Below are 17,869 nucleotides of genomic sequence, written 5' to 3'. Positions count from 1 at the left end.
TTAGGACAACGTGTCTTTCACATCAATGACAAGAGCACCCGCTTGGCCTCTGCATTATGATCGCCACTGACAGGAGAAATATGGGAGCAGGCTGGATGGGAAAAGATGAGGTTTGTGTAAGACGAGGAGATAATTAGCTAAAATACAATGGGGAGGGGGCCACGGGTGGGATAATGTGGAATCAAGCTGCCACTGGAGCCCTTTGCAGTTCAAACCACTGCTCCTGAAAGCAGCTGCTCTTAGCAAAGGAGTTTGAAAACCCTCCCCAGAAAGCCAGGCATGTGTTCTCTATTACTGATTTGCATTAGAAAAAAAAAAAAAAAGAAAAAGATTGGGAGCTACATACCCTGTAGGCGCACTAGGCAAATTGGCCAGCCTAATTATTATTTTTTGGTATGTCTAATTAAATGGACAAAAGGCCTTCCCTTCACTCTCGCTGTCGGCACGAACTCCACTGGAATGTGCTTAATGTCCCCTCATTTGCCCAGGCAGCTGAGCCTTTCTATTTTCCTCTAGGAGATTGGCATTGACAACTGCCCATGGCTTACCCAGTCCTACTCAGACACAGAGCCAGATCATCAGATAAGGAGGGAAAGGGGAAGAAATTGACCTGGTTCTATTAAAAACCACTGGACAATGCTGGAGGATGCGATGCGTCTTTGTTGCAAGTCAGAAATGTGCCCTGGCCCTTGAATGCAGAACTTGCCAGATCCCATCAGGTACTTTCCACCCTGTATTAAGCAAATTCATCCAAATTTTCTTTAGAGAGGTTCTGAAAGGGAAGTATTTGTCTCTGATGGAGATTTATGGTGTTTTTCCAGCATTCATTTCTCCTATTCTGCAGTAACACAGCACCACAGCCAGTTCTTACAGAGCCCATTTCGACCTGTGGTTTCACCAGCCTGTAACACCAACCCTTTAACTACAAGCTACATCCAAATTCTCCCAACAGCTTGAGTCACTGGAGAGTTTCAGCCTCACACTGACACAGCCAAAGTCCCTAAAATCCACAGCTTTCAAATGAAAAGAGAGAGAACGTGGTGCCTTTTCTCTGTGAGGCATTTTTCTCCTTTTAAGTAGTTGTTGCCGGAGATTTCCACTAATGCCAGCACAAAGATAGTCATCCCACAAATGAAGAAGAGTTTATATTTATGGTGGAAATTGAAAAGTTTTCAGACATCTAAGAGCCCCATCATTGCTAAATGACAAAATCTACTCCCACATTTATCAGATGCATAAGCACTAGAGGTTTTTACTGAAAGATGAGGAAAAGGCTCTCTATTTTTTTCCCAAAGAGATAGGGATAGAGAGGAAGAGAACATGTCATTATATATATATGCGTGTGTATATATATATAAATGTACAGACACAAGAAAAAAATAGCAGGATGGTAATTTATCCAGCATAACAGACCATCTCACACTCTCTCAGTGATCTGTGTGTTTGATCTGACAAACAGGCTCCTATTAGAAGAGTACGGTGAAGTATCACCACATCAGTTCAGGTAAAAAACCTTTTACAGGAAACACCTCATCTCTGGTGATCTATTGAACAATCACTTAACAAAGCCTTCCAAATCCACTGTGTAGAATGGAAAAGCAAAATACCAGCTCCTGATTTCAGCTATACCTGTGCAAATCCTGAATAACTCCCAGGGTCTGGGAGAAGTCTTCAGTTTCCACAACAGGTTTATCCAGATAAGCTGATACAGGTGCAGAAAACTCTGCCAGCTCAGAATTTGCTTTTTCCAGAAGTAGAGTTACTTGAGTGCATGCAGAAACAACATGGTTAGAGGAACCATAGAATTTCTGCTTTATCCTAACCAAATTAAACACATCTACAGCTCAGCCTGACACGGGCTTGAAAAAACCCCCATTGCTGTCCACTGCTGTTAAACTTTGTTAAGTCACTGCCTGATGCTTCACTTCTTAACGAGGCAGTTATTTGTTTCTCAGGCAATCGCTGGCACCTGCCTGCCTTTTAAAATCAAATAATAATTGAATATGAGGAAAGTGAGACGAAGTAAAGGAGATTTAATAAAGAGAATCTTTGCTGTGGAGGGAATTTCTTTGGCAGTGATTACGTTACTAATTGATCAGCACATTGCCTGAGAGAAGCCAGAGACAACAATTATATTTAGCACTGTGGCTGAAAGCAATGCAGTCAACTACCTCCTCGGCTTTCGCTGTCCGCTGGCTTCACCTGGATCGGTCTGTTCATCTGCAAGGAAGAACAAAGACAGACATGTAATTAATGGAGGAGTCAGACATTCATATACAGAGGCTTGCTTTGCTTCTTTACTGCGCATCATAATTAGCACCAGAATTTACTCCACAAGGGGGGGAAAAAAGCAATTAGTAAACAAAGAACTAACCAGTGCAGGCTGCGGCTTGGTCTGAGGCAAATAAATCAGTGTCACTCCTGTTACCCGACAGTGGCTTTGTTGAATCACATTGGGAGAGGGATCTGACTCATTTCACACAGGTCATGAAATTTTAAATGTAACTTTTAAAATTTCTAATAGTTTCCCCTGGAAACACTGGTGCATAACAGCAAAAATGCTTTGTCAGAACATCAGGACCAGTGAAACTTAAAGTGCAAAAATTTCTTGAGATTGGTGTGATGGGAAGGAAATTGAAAAGCTAATTCCACTTCTACTGTTAGCTCAGTAGGATAGTCATGTGTGACACAGCAGACTCCATTTCAAACCAGGATTTGGATCTAACTTGTCTACATGCTGCAGGAGTATTGGATACTGAGAATTTTCTGGTGGTAGAGGACCAGATGTTCCTTCTATTGCTTTTTCAGATATATTTTTCCTTTCTCATACCCCTATACGAGTAGGATTAAAAACCTTGCCCACTGTGTTGTGAATAGGTTTCTGTTATTCAAATTATCCCTCTCTCACTCAACACAATCACTGGGGACCATCACTATCCCCAGAGCTGCTCACTCCCAGGAGAGAGGGCAACAGATGCTCACAATGTTCCTCACTGGCAGTGCCTAACATGATGTGGGAGCCTCAAGAACAGGGATGAGGGTAAACCCCTCCTGTCAATAGCCAGGGATGCAGACTGGATCAGAACCAGCTAAGAATTTAGTCTGAAAGCCTTTTCCTGCCTCATACTTCTTGTCACATAAAGCAATCAATACCCTGTGCAGATGGAATATTCAAAATATCTTTCTATGTGTGACCACCTCTGAGCAGAATAAAAATATCTTTTTGATTTGTCAACCAACAAAGAAAGTACAAGTTCAAACAAGCATCACAAGGAGCATGAGGTCAGCAGGCAATAGGAATCTCCTAACATATGTCTTCCCAGTAAAGTCAGACCACAAATTGGCTGATGAATATCACAGAATGCCTTCAGGGAATTAATCCATCCCTTATTTGTGGCTAATCATAGTTGGGCAGCAAGGCCATTAGTTTCATTTTTCCTTTTTTTTTTTTTTCCTAATTTTCCCCCTTTTTTTTTTTTTTGAAAAGCCCTTCATAATAAGTTAGATTTATTCTAATTGCTCTGCACACATTTTTAGTAACAACAAGTTATCAAGCTGGCTGACAAGTAGGTTAAGATGATGAAGAGCCCAGCAGATCCTGCTGTATTGTTGTCTCTAGAGGAAAATGTACTTATCCATAAAATGACTACAGTTGGACTCACACTCTGCAAAAGAAGCATCCATGCCTACAGATGCTACTGAGCAGCTCCTGCTCTCCTCTGCCTGTGCCATCCAAGAAAACCCAGATAGCTGAAACCGGCAAAGAATCTGGTAATAGCTAAACCCTGCATCAGCTCCTGCTTCTGCAAAGTTGCTCACAGAGGTACCACAAGGTGTTAGCAGGGCAGGGGTGATGTTTGAAGCAGCAGCAGCAGCAGGACAGATATCCTGCCACAGGGCTCCTTTATACCCATATGTGAGTGGCTAGCTGCTGCTCACATTCAGTGGTCTGACACCACACAGGTGAGGAGAGAACTCAATGCCATGTAACGCCAAATGTGTGGAAAGTGTAACTCTGAGCCACTCTTGAACTTGGTGTTTGAGGCATAAACCGTGCATGGTCTTTTGCAGTGCCTGTTCCTCTCTACTGATCGTGGAGGCTGTCTTTGCATTTACACTTAGCTGATGTGAGCCCCACCTTGCTTCTCATGTGCAGGACAATGAAGGCAAATTCCTTGGATGCTTCCCTGAGCTGCTCGCCTCTGGCTGTCTGTGTTTGCAGCAGGCTGGTGTTGGCCATCCACGTGCCAAAATCTGACTCAAGACCTGGTTACTTTTAACATTTGCCCCCTTATTCCAGATTATGGGCTCCTGATGGGCACCTTATGTCTAATCCACCCCTATGGTCAGAAAAGGGGATTCAGAGGTCCCTGGTGCTCATTCCAAGACAGCCAGAACCTGCATCCCAAGCAGTCAGTCAGGAAAATGATCACAGCAACCAGGAATTTGCAGGAGGTGTGCAGGATACAGCCTTGAGAGGCAAAGTCTGGAGCCCGAATGGACACAGCCTTGAGATGCAGAACATCCCATAAATCCACCCACATAGGTGTTGATCTGCATTGTACTAAAGTCCATGAAAATTTCCACTGAACTCAAGTAACTTTTGGGCCCAGCCTTGAGGAAAACTAGACAGATTTCATCCTTCTTTCTGAGTTGAATGAAGTCAGTTTGCACAAGGCAGAGGACATTATCAGGCCCTCTGGCAAAAATGAAAGGATGCAAATATGTGTTTGGACTTTGTTTTTTTTTATTTTTTTGTTTGTTTTGGTTTGGTTCTTTGTTTTTGTTTTTTTCTTTCTGATATAGAGGAGTGAGAAAAAGCAGTCAGTTCTGAAGAAAATTTATAAAAAGAGTGAGAGACTGAGCATCCAACAGAGGAAGAAAAAACTGAGGAAATTAATAAGTAAAAGGCTAGTGTAATTTAATGTACACTATGATTTATACACTTGACAATTTCTTTATAGACCAAAGAGAAAGTGCTGCCTGAACGGAGCCCATAATACAAATTGAGATCATCTTGACATGAAAGACACCAATTATAGGGAGAAACACTGAGAGGAAAATAATTAAGTTTCCTTTCTCCATCTATGGAATTTTTTTTTTCATACAGACACTCTGGGAGCAAGGACCTGTCATGGGGACCAGAAAAGGGCTAAGTGGGGAAATAAAATGGCAGAACAATGCAGCTTTCTAACCCTGGGGAAATGCCTTAGTGGGGATAAGGGTATTCAGATATTCAAGTTCCCTGCTTATTCTTCAGCTAGAAGTGGCCATAAGTTAAGTGGAATGAAACTAAAGTTTATATTCCAAAATGAAGCTTTCTGAAGAGTGTTTGGGGAAATAGTGATATGGACATCTTTAATATGTGTCCTGTCTTGGTGGACCCTGAGAGTGTGACAGGAGAAAGAATATTTTCCAGACAGCAAATCTGATTAATACCACCAGGAAATCCACCTGGGATCTGTGGAATTACAGATGTGGCTGTAAGGTGTTATTAAACCCTGTCACTAGAAGGCTTCAAAAGGGATTTGGCTGCATGGGAAAGGACCTAGGGCAGGATGGACTGGTGGATGGAGTGAGTGCATGTCAGGCTTTCCTCTAGGATGTGCTGTCCTTTCAGTGGTCCTTCTTTCCTCTGCTCATGGATGCTCTTTGTGCTCTCATCTGAAATATGACCATGCTTCCCTGCTCTATGTCACCCCTGTTGGGATGCCACTGAGAAAGAAGTAAACTGTTTTACTATTTTTTAGTCCCAAAAACATTCATCTCCCCTTTAAATTCTCTACCATCCTTTAAGACATGACTTAAATTTTTTATTCCCTCCATAATACAGAGATATGTGACTTTATGGTACCAGAATGCTCTATAGTTATAAACCCATTATAAATCCAGGACAATGTTTATCCTCATTCATGATTCAGAGTCCCATTTGGCCAAAAATTTACTTTGAAGTGCTTTGCTTGACCACAGTTTTGTAGCAAAGATGTGCTGAGGACCACTGAGGCACAGAGATTTAGGCAAGAGCCAAATAATTTAATCTGGATTACATATATAGGCACAGTTTTCAGAGTGGTGGTGAGAGAGTGTTATGCACACAACTGTGTTTCCAGTGTGGAGTCAGGAGAAGCCTGTGGCTCAAGTTCCCCATCTGTACTGGGAAGAGGAACCATGGCAGCTGTGAATGGGCCCATTTCAGGAAGAGGTGTTATGTCCTTTTCCTACAAATGCCATAAATATTTGTGTTGATGGTGGAGTTAGAACTTCATGTGCATCACACTTCTCATTTTCCTGTGATTCTTTGCAGGTTCATCAATGATGAATACCACCCTTACCAGCACCTTTGTAAACCTTAGTCAAGGTGATCACACTTCCTACGCTTCATACCCTTTCTTCCTTCATTTTGGGTTGCCCTTCCTTCTTTTTTGCCAAAAACCAGCCCATCCAAATTATGCCAGATGCCACCATCTCACGCCAAATTGCCACTGCCCCACCTACCCCCACCCCAATTCTCCCAGCAAGTAGAAACACAACATCATTTTTCATGTCCAATTACAGCCACTGTGGTGCCACTGTTAAAAGACAGCGCAGGTACCCCTGTCAAAAAGGGTTTGAGTTACAAGAAGCGATGAATTATAGCAAGCCCTTTTTCAATTCTCCACAGAAATGAAATGTCAGAGCTTGCTGCTGTATTTTTCTCAGCACCATCAGCTACAGGCCACTGCAGGAATTAGACAGGGGACAGACGCTTTTCTGCATCATGATTTTTCTTTTCCTAAGGTTGTCGTTTTTTTCCCTCACCAACCTTTTTCTGCTCCCTCTGGCTTTGATATTAATTTAGAGCAGGTAGAAGGATCACCTGGGAAAGAAGAGTAGGAAGCAGACACAGCTGATTTCTCACTGTCTCCATCTTTCTTCCTCTCACTGTTCCTACCACCCTTTTCTTTGTTGTCTCACCCACTTTTTCATTGCTCATCAATGTACCTTCTGTTTTTAAGTAGGTCTAAAACTCTACTTGAGAATGGACAAATACAGAGATTAAAAAAAAAATCCTTCAAAAATATGTAGCTATTCTGAATATCTTAAAAGGTGCTCTGAAACAGGAAAGAAAAGGGAAAAGATGAGGAGATTACTGAAGATGAATTAATGCCACTAATAGGAAGATCATGACCAAGGAAAAGAGAGGCTGGAGATAATCTGCTGGTTGTGCTCAAGAATGATGTCACTTCAGGAGACAAAAGGTTATTCTAGAGCTTGTGTGCTTTATAGAACCATGGAAGATTTTCCTGCCGATCATATGAATAATAATAATAATCTTTCCACCATCCTTAGAGGTCTTAAAATGATTGAATACTCCTTGAGAACATATTGGGGGCTTTGGTTTGTATCAAGAACCATGATGAAAGGATTTCTGCTGCCCATGTTTCTGGAATTTTCCAAAAATATAAAAAAAGTAGAGGTGCTAACCTCTGGCAAGGCCAGTTTCCAGCTCTCTCCTGGGTTTCTGTGTGAGTTTGGACACATCATTACATATGCCTCTTTCTCAAATTTTATTCTAATAATGAAGATAAAGATATCATCAAGTACTATGAAGGTGGTTGATGGAAAAAAACGTATCTAAATTCTGGTTTTAAACAAACAAAAAAACTAATAAACAAATAAACAAATGCGGACAGATATAACAGCAAATAACAAACTCTTCATTCATTGTGTTTGGTATTGTTCAGGCATCAGCCCCCTAAACTGATGATGAAACTCAGCTGTGACCTGGTCACGAAGAATGCCAGCTAGCAGGTCTTAGCAAATGTTTATTGGGCACTCCTGCAACTCTGTAGCTGCTGGTTAGTTTAATGAAAAAAAAAAATCCCAAAAATAATATGGTGTTCTTGATGGTTTTGTGACATAGCTCAGATGTTAATTGGAGCTAGGAATAGTTTAATACCTGCTCTGAAATTTTCAGAAAATATGTTTACTATTTATTTTTTTGGTGAGTTTTTCTGTTTCTAATCTCTCCCCAAAACCCTAAGAGGAATTTCACTTTACCATTTCTGCCAACTGAGTCTGCCATGAGTCTTTTTTGAGTCTGCCACGTGCACAATAGTAATTTCTCCAAATTCAATACAGCTATTTATGTGAGCAAAGGTATTGGCAGGAACGTGTTTATGGGAGTGGGTCATAATTTTTAAAGCATTGAACAAAATTTGCCCTGATAGAGGGCCCTAAGGAAATGCAAAGTATATCAGTGTCAAAGTTGGAAAAGCCAAGAAAATCACCTACAATTGAATTGTGTATGTGTAATTGCAAAGTTCAAGTAAATCACTCTGTACCTGATTCTGAGTGACATAATTGAATTACGGTGATCTAAACTAGATAGCCATAAGCATGAATCCAAAGCAATCTCCTTTCTCTGAAGAAAAAAACAACAAAGTCAGGGCTCAGGTGCTCAGCTCAGGGAAATTTCTCCAAATGCTACAGAATCAGGAAAGTCTCTTCACCACAGGTTATCTGCACAAGTAGATTCCTATATTTGTCTATTTCAGATGTAATGCATACAGCAAAAATCTGTCCTCGAGGGAATAGAGGTAAGTGCTGTGTTTGCATGGATTGATGTGTAATTGCACATTAACCACATTTACTGTGGGCATTCCAAATTGTTACAATGTTGGGTTAACAAAAGAGTAAGGAGAGGAAGTATTTTAGAAAGTTTGTTAAAAAAACAAAAAAAACCCAAACTAAATCACATAGGTTTACCTTGCTAGTAATGCATTGCCTCTGAAATGATTATCCCAAACCTCATCTTGTAAAGGACTCTTAATTCATCCCCACCACCCTCTTCCCCTCCTGCTGAGATGTGTGCCATAGGTATGTACACAAGCACATGACAAGACCTGAAATGGCAACGTGTGAAATATGAAAAAAACCCCGTTGAAGGGTCTGACCTTTCCAAATCAGTCAATGCTCTGGTGCCTACCCCTGAGAATGATTGCTACTGGCCATCCCTGCTCTCTGAGAGTATTTCTATATATCATATAGAACGTATTATAACCCATCTGTCTAACTATTGATTCTTTCTCCTTTTCTCCCATGTGTAGATGAACCCAGAGGGACTCCAGTTCAGTTCATGCTCACGTGCACAAGCCTGTGGCTTCAAATACAAAACTTCTTCCTCACTCAACAGTTTGGGCTTGAGTTTGAATAAACTGAAAATCTTGCTAATAGGCAACTACAGACTTTCCAATACAACAAATCATTTTGTTTGTTCCTGGGGTAGCTGAGCATGTAGTGTTTAATCTTATGGTGTCTCTGGTTTTAAATGAAGTGTGGTAGGGTAAAAGGAGAGCTCAGTCTTCAGCACGTTTGAGGAAAAAACACAGGATGCTTGGAGTGAAGCCTCATTTTCCAAAATGAGATAACCAGGACTGCCTTTTTAGGGTTTTTTTTTGGTTTTTTGTTTGTTTGGTTTGGTTGTGTTGGGGTTTTTTTAGTGTTTCTATCTTATAAATATTGTTTCATATTGTATGCAAATCTGCATGTGAAACAGACAGCGGGAGATTCCCCTAAAGTTTTGGAGTGACACTGTAAAAATGGTGTTTGGTAGGTCTATTTTCACTCACTAGACTCTGCTGCCACAGGGTATCTTGGTGGCTAAGGACAGAAGATGATGCTCTGATCACCCAGATGGGTGTTTCCTGCACTCATGGATCTTGCTTGGCTCCTGCCCTTGACCTTTCTTTTCAGGAAAAGAAGGGTGTCTTGGGGATAGTGACTTTTGAAAAGGTGTCTGTAGCCCCAGACCCCTTACATGAGTGAGAAATCCCTGAACACTTAGTGAGCACACTCAAGCATGCCAAGAGTCCCAGGACTGGCCCTCTGGCCATGCTAAGCTACATAAAAGGGTCTATTTCTATGTGTATCCTGACAGCAGAGGAATTACTCTTGAGTGAACATGCTGCTCATTAAATCTCATTTTCTGCTGATATGATGAGCAACTACAATGTGAAATTCTGTTCATAAACACATCAAATTCTAATATAAAACTAAGTCAGTCTTTTGCTGTCCTTTCCTCTCTTCTTCCCTAGTATTAGTAGGAAAAATTTTTTCCATAATCCTATCTTTCTTCTAATTTCCTTCTCAAGTTTATTTCAAGATAATTTGCATCCAATTTTAAAATATGCCCAAACACCTTCTATCAAAAACCGTTCTTCTCTATCCCTAACTTTTTCTATTAGTCAGCTTAGCATGTATTGAGTAAAAAGAGACCTCATTCTCTTTCACTGTGATCCCAAACTCCTTCAAGGCAGAGTAACAGTGTAGTCATAGAATGATGGAATAATTAATGTTGGAAAAGATCTCTAGGATCACGAAATCCAACTGATAATACAACACTGACAAATCCAGCACTAAACCATGCCCCCAAATGTCCATCTAGGAGATTTTTAAACACTTCCTGGGTTGATGGCTCCATCACTTCGCTTGGAAATCTGCTCCAATTATTGACCATCCTTTTGGTCAAGAAATATTTCCTAATATCCAATTTCAACCTGCCCTAGCAGGTCTACAACTTAGACAATTTTCTCTTGTTATTTGGGAGAAGAGATCAACTTCCATGGGGCAATGACCCCTTTCCAGGTAATTTTAGAGTGACAAGGTCTCTCCTGAGCCTCCTTTCTCTCAGACTGAGCTCTCCATTTCCCCCAGCATGTGAAGACAGTCCATATGGACACTACAAAGACAGCCTCACCCTAACAAGCACAGACCCTCACCCTGCAGATGGCTAAATGCATGTATGAGGCCTCACAGCTTTTAAATGAGCAATGAGAACCTGAGCTGAGGGTCCTGGATCAGTTTTGCAGTGCTCAGCTAAGGTGTTTTTGGTGGAGGATCTCTCTCTGTCTGCACCTCCCAGCTGAAGGCCTCCCCTCAGACCTCACATCCCAGTGGTCCCACGGGTGCTCCTGGTGCTATTTTGCTGCTGTTTGTTGGGCAGGTGGGGTGTTCTCTGCATGTGGGGCACACCATGGTCACACAGAGCCCTGGGTACTCCTCAGCACGGACATGAGCAGGGATCAGCAGTCAGATCACAGAGAGGGTTGTGTCCCTGAAGGCATTGTAGACATAACCCTTGTTCCCTCACTAGGAGATGAACATCTGCTCTTGTCTCTACCTTACCCTGGGCCCATGACCTCTGGCTATTGGAACTTTCCTGCTGTGCTCTCCCCTCTCTGAGCTTTATCTCTTCTTCTGAAGCAAGACCCAAACGTTGCCTCTGCCACTAATGGTTGTTTGGCTTGACTCTGCAGACTTTAGGCAAGGCCAAGCTCCATTGACTTCTGTGCTTTGAGTGCAAAAAGACCTTGGCCACCGTCCATCCAAGAAGATTAGACCTTCTGTGCTTGTAGCTTTGTGTGCCTGGCCACAAAGATAAGAACCACAGCCAGCCCCTTTGCCTATGGAGAAATGCTTTCCACAGCATTGCCATTTAACAAACAACTGAGTAAGCTGTGTAAATTAACTGGCTGCTTTCACCCACTGCCAGGACCATGAAATACAGGCTCTCTCACTGATCTAAATGTGCAGGTAGCTTCAGAGCATGACTTTAAACACAGCATCCCCAAGAACTGAAAGAGGGTCTCACCAGGTTAAGATTGCAAGCAGGGTTTTCCTTGGTGCTGGGCTGGAAAGTGTTTTTCCCCCACTCCTAGTCCTGCTTTCGAGGTTTGTATGGTCCCTCTCTTTGTCCTACACTAATTTCCCTTTTTCCAAAGGTTAAAGTCACCTGCTTGGTGTAATATAACAGAGAGCAGACAATTACCTCAGTTCTGAGCAACAGGAGGCCCAGACCCAAACCTATTCCAAGCAGAATGCTCTGACATTTCTGCAGCACAAGAGTTTTCTTCCAAAGGTGTATCCTTATCCTATGCAGGTGTTATGGTGGTGCTCTCCTTTCAGTTCTATTAACAAACAAATAAAGTTTAATAACTTTTTTTAGACAGCCTGAAACAAGTTCCATCTGAGCAGCCATGCCACCTTATCCACTGACTTGTCTAAGCTGGTTTGAAGCCACATCTCAATTCAGATGTGTGAACACTTTGTTCTGATGACAAGCCCCTTTAGCTGTGCACTGGATCAGGGCTCCTGAGCTGGCAAAAGGAAAATAAAACGTAATTTTACAAAAAAATAAAACAAAAAAGGAAACACTCAGAGGAGGAATAAGATTATCTTAATTTTGACAGTGCCCCTTTAGAGAAAATCTTCTGTGAAGGAACTTAGAGTATGAACTTTTTATTCTGCCCTCCTTCACAGCTAGGAAATGCATACAGGGTATGATTTTAAGCCCATTCAGATGTTCAAGTTAGTTCTCAGTTTCTGACAGTAAATGAATAAGCACAAGCTGGGATCTTGCAAATTTTAGTAGGGCCTTCAAAAAGGGGAAACCAAAGATCCATAGATTCCCAAAGTTTTTCCTGAATTGGGAAAAGGATGGAAGGCTTGAAAAAAAACCCAAACACTGAAATAAAACCCCACAGTCATTCCAGATTTCAGACCCTCAGGGCAATTCTCTGCACCAGTTTCAGCCTGCATCAGGCCCTCCAGTGCAAAAGGAGCTACCTCTCAGTCCCATCTATGTATAACTGGTATCATCTGGTCCTATGTTTTGACAATTATCTGTAACATAATTACCAGACTGATGAGTCTTGCTGATTAATTATGCCATCCTTCAAAGTTGATCTGGGTACTTAAAATAAACAAACACCCCGGTTGGGTAACAAAGGTGATTTTCTCTCTCTGTTCCAGGCAACAAAGGCTAGCAAGCTCATTCTGCTGTGTAGGGATGTGGTCAGAGACTCCCAGAGACTGGTTTCTGATCTGTCACTTGTGTGGAGCTGCTTCTTTTCTGGTCCCTGATTGCAGCCTGACTTCCACCCCTCCTGAATGATAAATATTTCCCCTCTGCTGAGAGCTATCCAACAAAATTGGTGTCTGATACTAATGCATCACTGATGCTTTCCTCCTCTAATTATGCCTAAATATTGCCTTTCTTTCTTTTCTGCCTTGAACAGCCACATTTTTTTTCTTTTCTTTTTTTTTTTTTTTTTTTGCATCAACATGTACCAAAGCATTAAACAAGACATTCCATTAATTTCTTCATCATCATAACTTAAGCCTGGGACATACCCTTTAAATATTCATTCAGCTATGAAAACTGGGCATTAAAATTTTAATAATGTCAAGCTCATTTGAACTGAGCTCCTGGGGGACTATTACGATACAATTAGAATAAATATGATGATTGATTTGGTGTAAAGGTTCACCTGTCCACATGTGTTAGTGGCTGGAAGCAGCGTGCCACCTCTGGCATCACAGCCAACAGCTCCAAGTTATTTTAAGTTATTTACTACCTTCCCCATCACCCCCAGTCCCACTTGCTCACAAGCTTGAACTTCTCACTCGCTCTCACAGATTTTTGGATTGGATTAAGTTGGAAGAGGCAAAGCAGAGGGGCCTCACTAGGAGCTACATCCAGCAGCACTCTCCTCCATCCTTCCCCTTCCTGGGCTGGGGATGAAGAGGGACAATTGTTCAGAGACATAGAAAAGTTCAGCTGTAAACTTTCTGGAGGCTGTGGCCATTAACTTTTTGCTAAGTGTGTGTCTGAGCTCCTGGGCCGTGCTGCTCCTGGGTAGGAGGGTGGCAAGCCCAAGCAACACTGACATGTCTGAACCAGCTTGGAGGAGAACAAGGCTTTTGTTTCCTAGCAGGATCCGTCCTGATTTCTGGAGATATGATGCTGACAGTAAAAAAAAAAAAAAAAAAAAAAAAAGCAGAGGGGGAAACCGAGCAAGAAATCACACTACTTAAGTACCTTCTGTTTCAAACGCGGGATGTTCTCAAATGCACAGAGAGATAATTAAAAGATTTTGGTCCACTGGGTGCTGAGCATATTTGAAAATTTGGGCCAGATTGTACTTTCTCTCTCTGCAGTGTGAATTGGGTGCTACATGGTGTAAATATGAAAGGAGATAAAATGGAGCCATCACCACTGAGAACAATCGTTGGGCTTTTTTTTTTTTTAATCGCCTACTTTAAATAAACTATTCATTAATTCTTTGAATAAGGGTAAATTGCAAACCTCTCTGCATTTAAAGGTAACCCTTATCTAGCCCTGCTTACAAGCACTGCCAGAGATTCTAGCTTTTGGGGCTTTACCATCAGTCTCCTGACATATGGTGCTTTCCTTAAATCCTAAACTTCTGGACCTGAGTAACTTTTTAATGAGAACTTTAATTCCTGAATGAAAGAAAATTCTTAATGCTAAAAATATCACTCAAAGAAAACAAAAATGTGAAAATAAATTTTCTTTATTTTATTTTATTTTATCATACAGGACTGCTTGAGATAATTTATGGCTGATGAATTTTTATTGTTGGCAATGCTAATTATTAGAAACATTATTTGATTTTCACTGTTTTCAGCTTTTTTTTTTTCTCTCAATATTCTGTTAAAAGAATGTACTGGTCCTAAATCTGTCACTTTCTTTCTCAAATTCAAATCAAGTCCTGCTGCTTTTCCAATTTATTGTCTCTATTTCCATATGATTTATTTTTAATATTAACTTTTAGTAATACTTTGGTGTTATTTACTTTTACACTCCTACCTCTACTCCTTCCAAAATATAAAAGATTTTTAAAAAAATTAACTCAACCCATTACACATTACAGCATGGAGACAAGAAAGGGAGAAAATGGTCACCTGGTGTTGCTTTGCTCTGAAAGAAAGCAGCAGTTTGGTGAACCTTCTTACAGTGAATGCAGACCGTGGAAAGATACAGCCTTTTGTGCTTTTCCCAAGTTTATTACCTATCATCTCCTTCCCCACTAAGTTTCCTCCATGGAAAAAGGGGTTAGACAGTAATCTTTACCTTCAGGGCCCATTGTGAGGATTAATTAGATATTATTCCTACAAAATTGTAAAGTTTTAAGATGCTCTATGAGCTCTCACTGTTATTATAACGTGCCATACCTGCATAACGTCTACCACTGCAATATTACCCCTTGGTTGTTCAAGACTACAGAACTGCTGCTTCTAATTGAGTTAATGGCTTCATAGGTTGGTAATTTAATAAAACAGACTGCTTAAACCAGCAAGGTTTTGATTAAATGGGGTGAGTGCAAAGGGGAATTTATATTTGTTAGAAGCTCTGCGAATCCAAAGTATCAAGGCACAGATAATGCTGGAATAACAGTACCTTACACAGACAGGAAGGAAAGACAGAGCTAAAAACCATGGAATCAGGGAAAATCTTGAGTTTTAAGAGATTCATAATGATCATTGTAGTGTAGCTAACGCTCTTCTATGTGACTGGGAGCATTGTTCGTGTGCTCCTTTACCTGTGACAGGCTTGGTGCTCATTTGAGCCTGTTGCAGTGACCAGACACCCTCTCAGTGAAGAATCTCTTCCCAATGTTTGGGCTGAACGTCCCCAGACACAGTTTTATTCCATGAGGGAGCCTGGAGGTCAGCACCCCCATCTCTGCCCCCTTTGAAAGGGCTGTGTCTGGTTCACATCCTGCTGCAGCCAGGTGTGCTGGGCTGCTCTCGGGGGTATGCAGGGGTGTGTGATGGTGTGCACATGCAGATAAGGCACTGTGCTGCTGCCACTGCTCGCTGTGACAAGCACATCTGCTTTGGGATATCATGTGCCTTGCCTGACTTCAGGGAGAAACAGAGATTTTCCTTTCTACCTGGCCATGCCCCCTAGCTTAGCCCTAGTTCTAGAGGAAAAATTGGAAAATTCTGGGGAGATCCTATTTGCTGAATGGGAAAACTTAGCTGAAACCACAGGTACATCTTGAAAACATTTTCTGAAGCAAGTGCCTGGCCGTGCCCATGCAGAGGAACGGGCTGCATGGAGACCTCCAGAGGGAGCTCTTGGCTGCCTAAATTCAAACAACTAAATTATGCAAACCCAATTTCCTAGATGGAGAAATTAAGGATTTACTCCGGGAAGCCTGCTTCATTAGGTACTTAAAATGTACTCAAAAGTTAGTTACTTCAGTACACAGACTGGATCGCACCTCTGACTCCAGTGATTGCCTGTCTGCAGTGATTTTGGACTGTGGGAGCAGCTCCAGGAGCTTCCACTGCCTGCTGGAGTGAGTGGGAGAACACTGCCCTGATCTTGGAAAAGCAAGGCAAAGAATCCCTGCATCGTGACACTTTTCTGTGCTGTAAATGCCAATTCATAGCTGCTTCCTCACCACAGGTCAGCACCACTGAGAGTTAAAATTTTATTCTTGTATTATCCTCTCTCAAGAGCTCCCAGTCAGCCAAATCTGAAACCAAAGCAATCCTTCCTTTCATCCCTCTGACCCTGAGAAAACAAAGAAAGGCAGGCACAGTGTCACGGCTATTTTGTGTATAAAGACCAGCACCCACAAAGCTAATGAGAAGCTTTTATGGCTGTTTGGAGAGCACTGATAGATAATCAGGAGCAGGTCCAAGCTGCAGAGTTTCACCTGTCAAAAGCTGGGCAGGAACCTCCCATAATAAGGGTCAGGCACAAAATTCAGATGCTGACACAAACGTGGACATCTTAGGAGGGCGTGTGGCAAATTGTGCAACTGGCTGGGGTTATAACACCTGGTTTTTGGCTCAGCTAAAGTGGCACTTGCTCACATCTCCATCTGAGCCAGCCAAGCTCTCCAAATCAGATACCTGCACTTCCACAGGGGCCTCCATTCAGGCACAGGAGGGTGCTGGGGTCCCTTCAGGGTAGCTGGGGGTAAAGTCTGACCTTGTGGATCCAGAGGGGTCCCTGAGGCCAGCCATGAACCCTGAGTATGCTTTCCAGAAGGGCGACCAACACTTTGTGACTCCAAAGGACCTGATGTCAGCACTTTGGAAGGGAACAGCTGGCTCAGCAGAAGGAAAAAAAAATAATGGGAAATTGGGAAGTCTGACATCAAAAGTGGATGTTTTTCCTTTTCCCTGAGTGTTGTCCTCTGGTTTGGTGGTGGGTTATTGGTTCTGGTAGTTAGTCTCTAGACTGTCTTATGGCGGAGGTCAAAACTGCTTAATGAAAATTGTCCTCTTCAGCCTTAAAATCTGTGAACTCTGCTGAAGTTCATGAAAGCTTTGTGCTCTCATGGAGTCTTAAGCACAGTCTGCTTTTGGCTGCAGATATTGTGCTTGTTCCCCACAAGAATCTTATTTAGAGGATCCTCAGAGATGTTTTGATTAACATTAATTTCATGCCAGGCCAAAATGCCCCTGTGACAAGCTCCATTGAGCCAGTGCTGAACAAACAAAATTCAAAATTCAGCTCCTTCACGTGAGATGGTGTGTGCGTGTGTGTGTGTGTGTGTATGTGTATGTGCACTTTACCTAAATCATTTATGGTCAGTAATGCCAGGTTATTATAGGTCAATAACTTTCCATTATTCACTAGCCTTGCTGTGCTCCCACTGTCAGCCAGCACAACGGCATGTTGGCTCTTGTGAAGCAAAAAGCTCCTGATGGGAGCTTTGGAAAAGCAAGCACGAACACAGCTTGAGCAGAGAAAAAGAAAACAGGGGAGGGAGAGAGTGTGAAAAGTTCTAGTTGCTCTCAGGAGTGTCTGGGGGAATGCGTGTGTGACATACTCTCCATTTCTCATACATGCATGCACACTCAGCCCCTAAATTCATTATTCCTGTGCTCCCAGCTGGTCAGATGTGAGGCAGCCCAGATCCCAAGGCTGCATGACCACAGAGCTGGTCCTGAGCAAACATTATCTCTCATTAAGGTCTACAAGCTTGGGCTTAATGCCACAGTAGCCTGCGGGTTGTCTGAGCTGTGTGTGTGGACAGTTCACACTCACAGCTGCCTGCTT

At 42.1% G+C, this 17,869-nt stretch overlaps 1 protein-coding gene across 17 annotated transcripts in view; it reads right to left on the bottom strand.

Moving 5' to 3' along the window:
- The window catches only part of CELF4 (CUGBP Elav-like family member 4), a 712,336-nt gene that overhangs the window by 316,633 nt on the left and 377,834 nt on the right, over positions 1-17,869 (bottom strand). For all 17 annotated transcript variants that reach the window (XR_010443151.1, XM_064736702.1, XM_064736693.1 and 14 more), the window contains exon 3: positions 2,172-2,220. Coding sequence is in view for 16 of the 17 variants with exons in the window: in XM_064736702.1 (XP_064592772.1) it covers positions 2,172-2,220 (49 nt within the window). In the remaining variant the exon portion in view is untranslated. The remainder of the gene's footprint in view (positions 1-2,171; positions 2,221-17,869) is intronic.

The sequence above is a fragment of the Zonotrichia leucophrys genome, chromosome Z, assembly GCF_028769735.1.
Source record: "Zonotrichia leucophrys gambelii isolate GWCS_2022_RI chromosome Z, RI_Zleu_2.0, whole genome shotgun sequence".
In the NCBI taxonomy this organism is placed as follows: domain Eukaryota; kingdom Metazoa; phylum Chordata; class Aves; order Passeriformes; family Passerellidae; genus Zonotrichia; species Zonotrichia leucophrys.
This window is presented reverse-complemented; position numbering and strand designations above follow the sequence as displayed.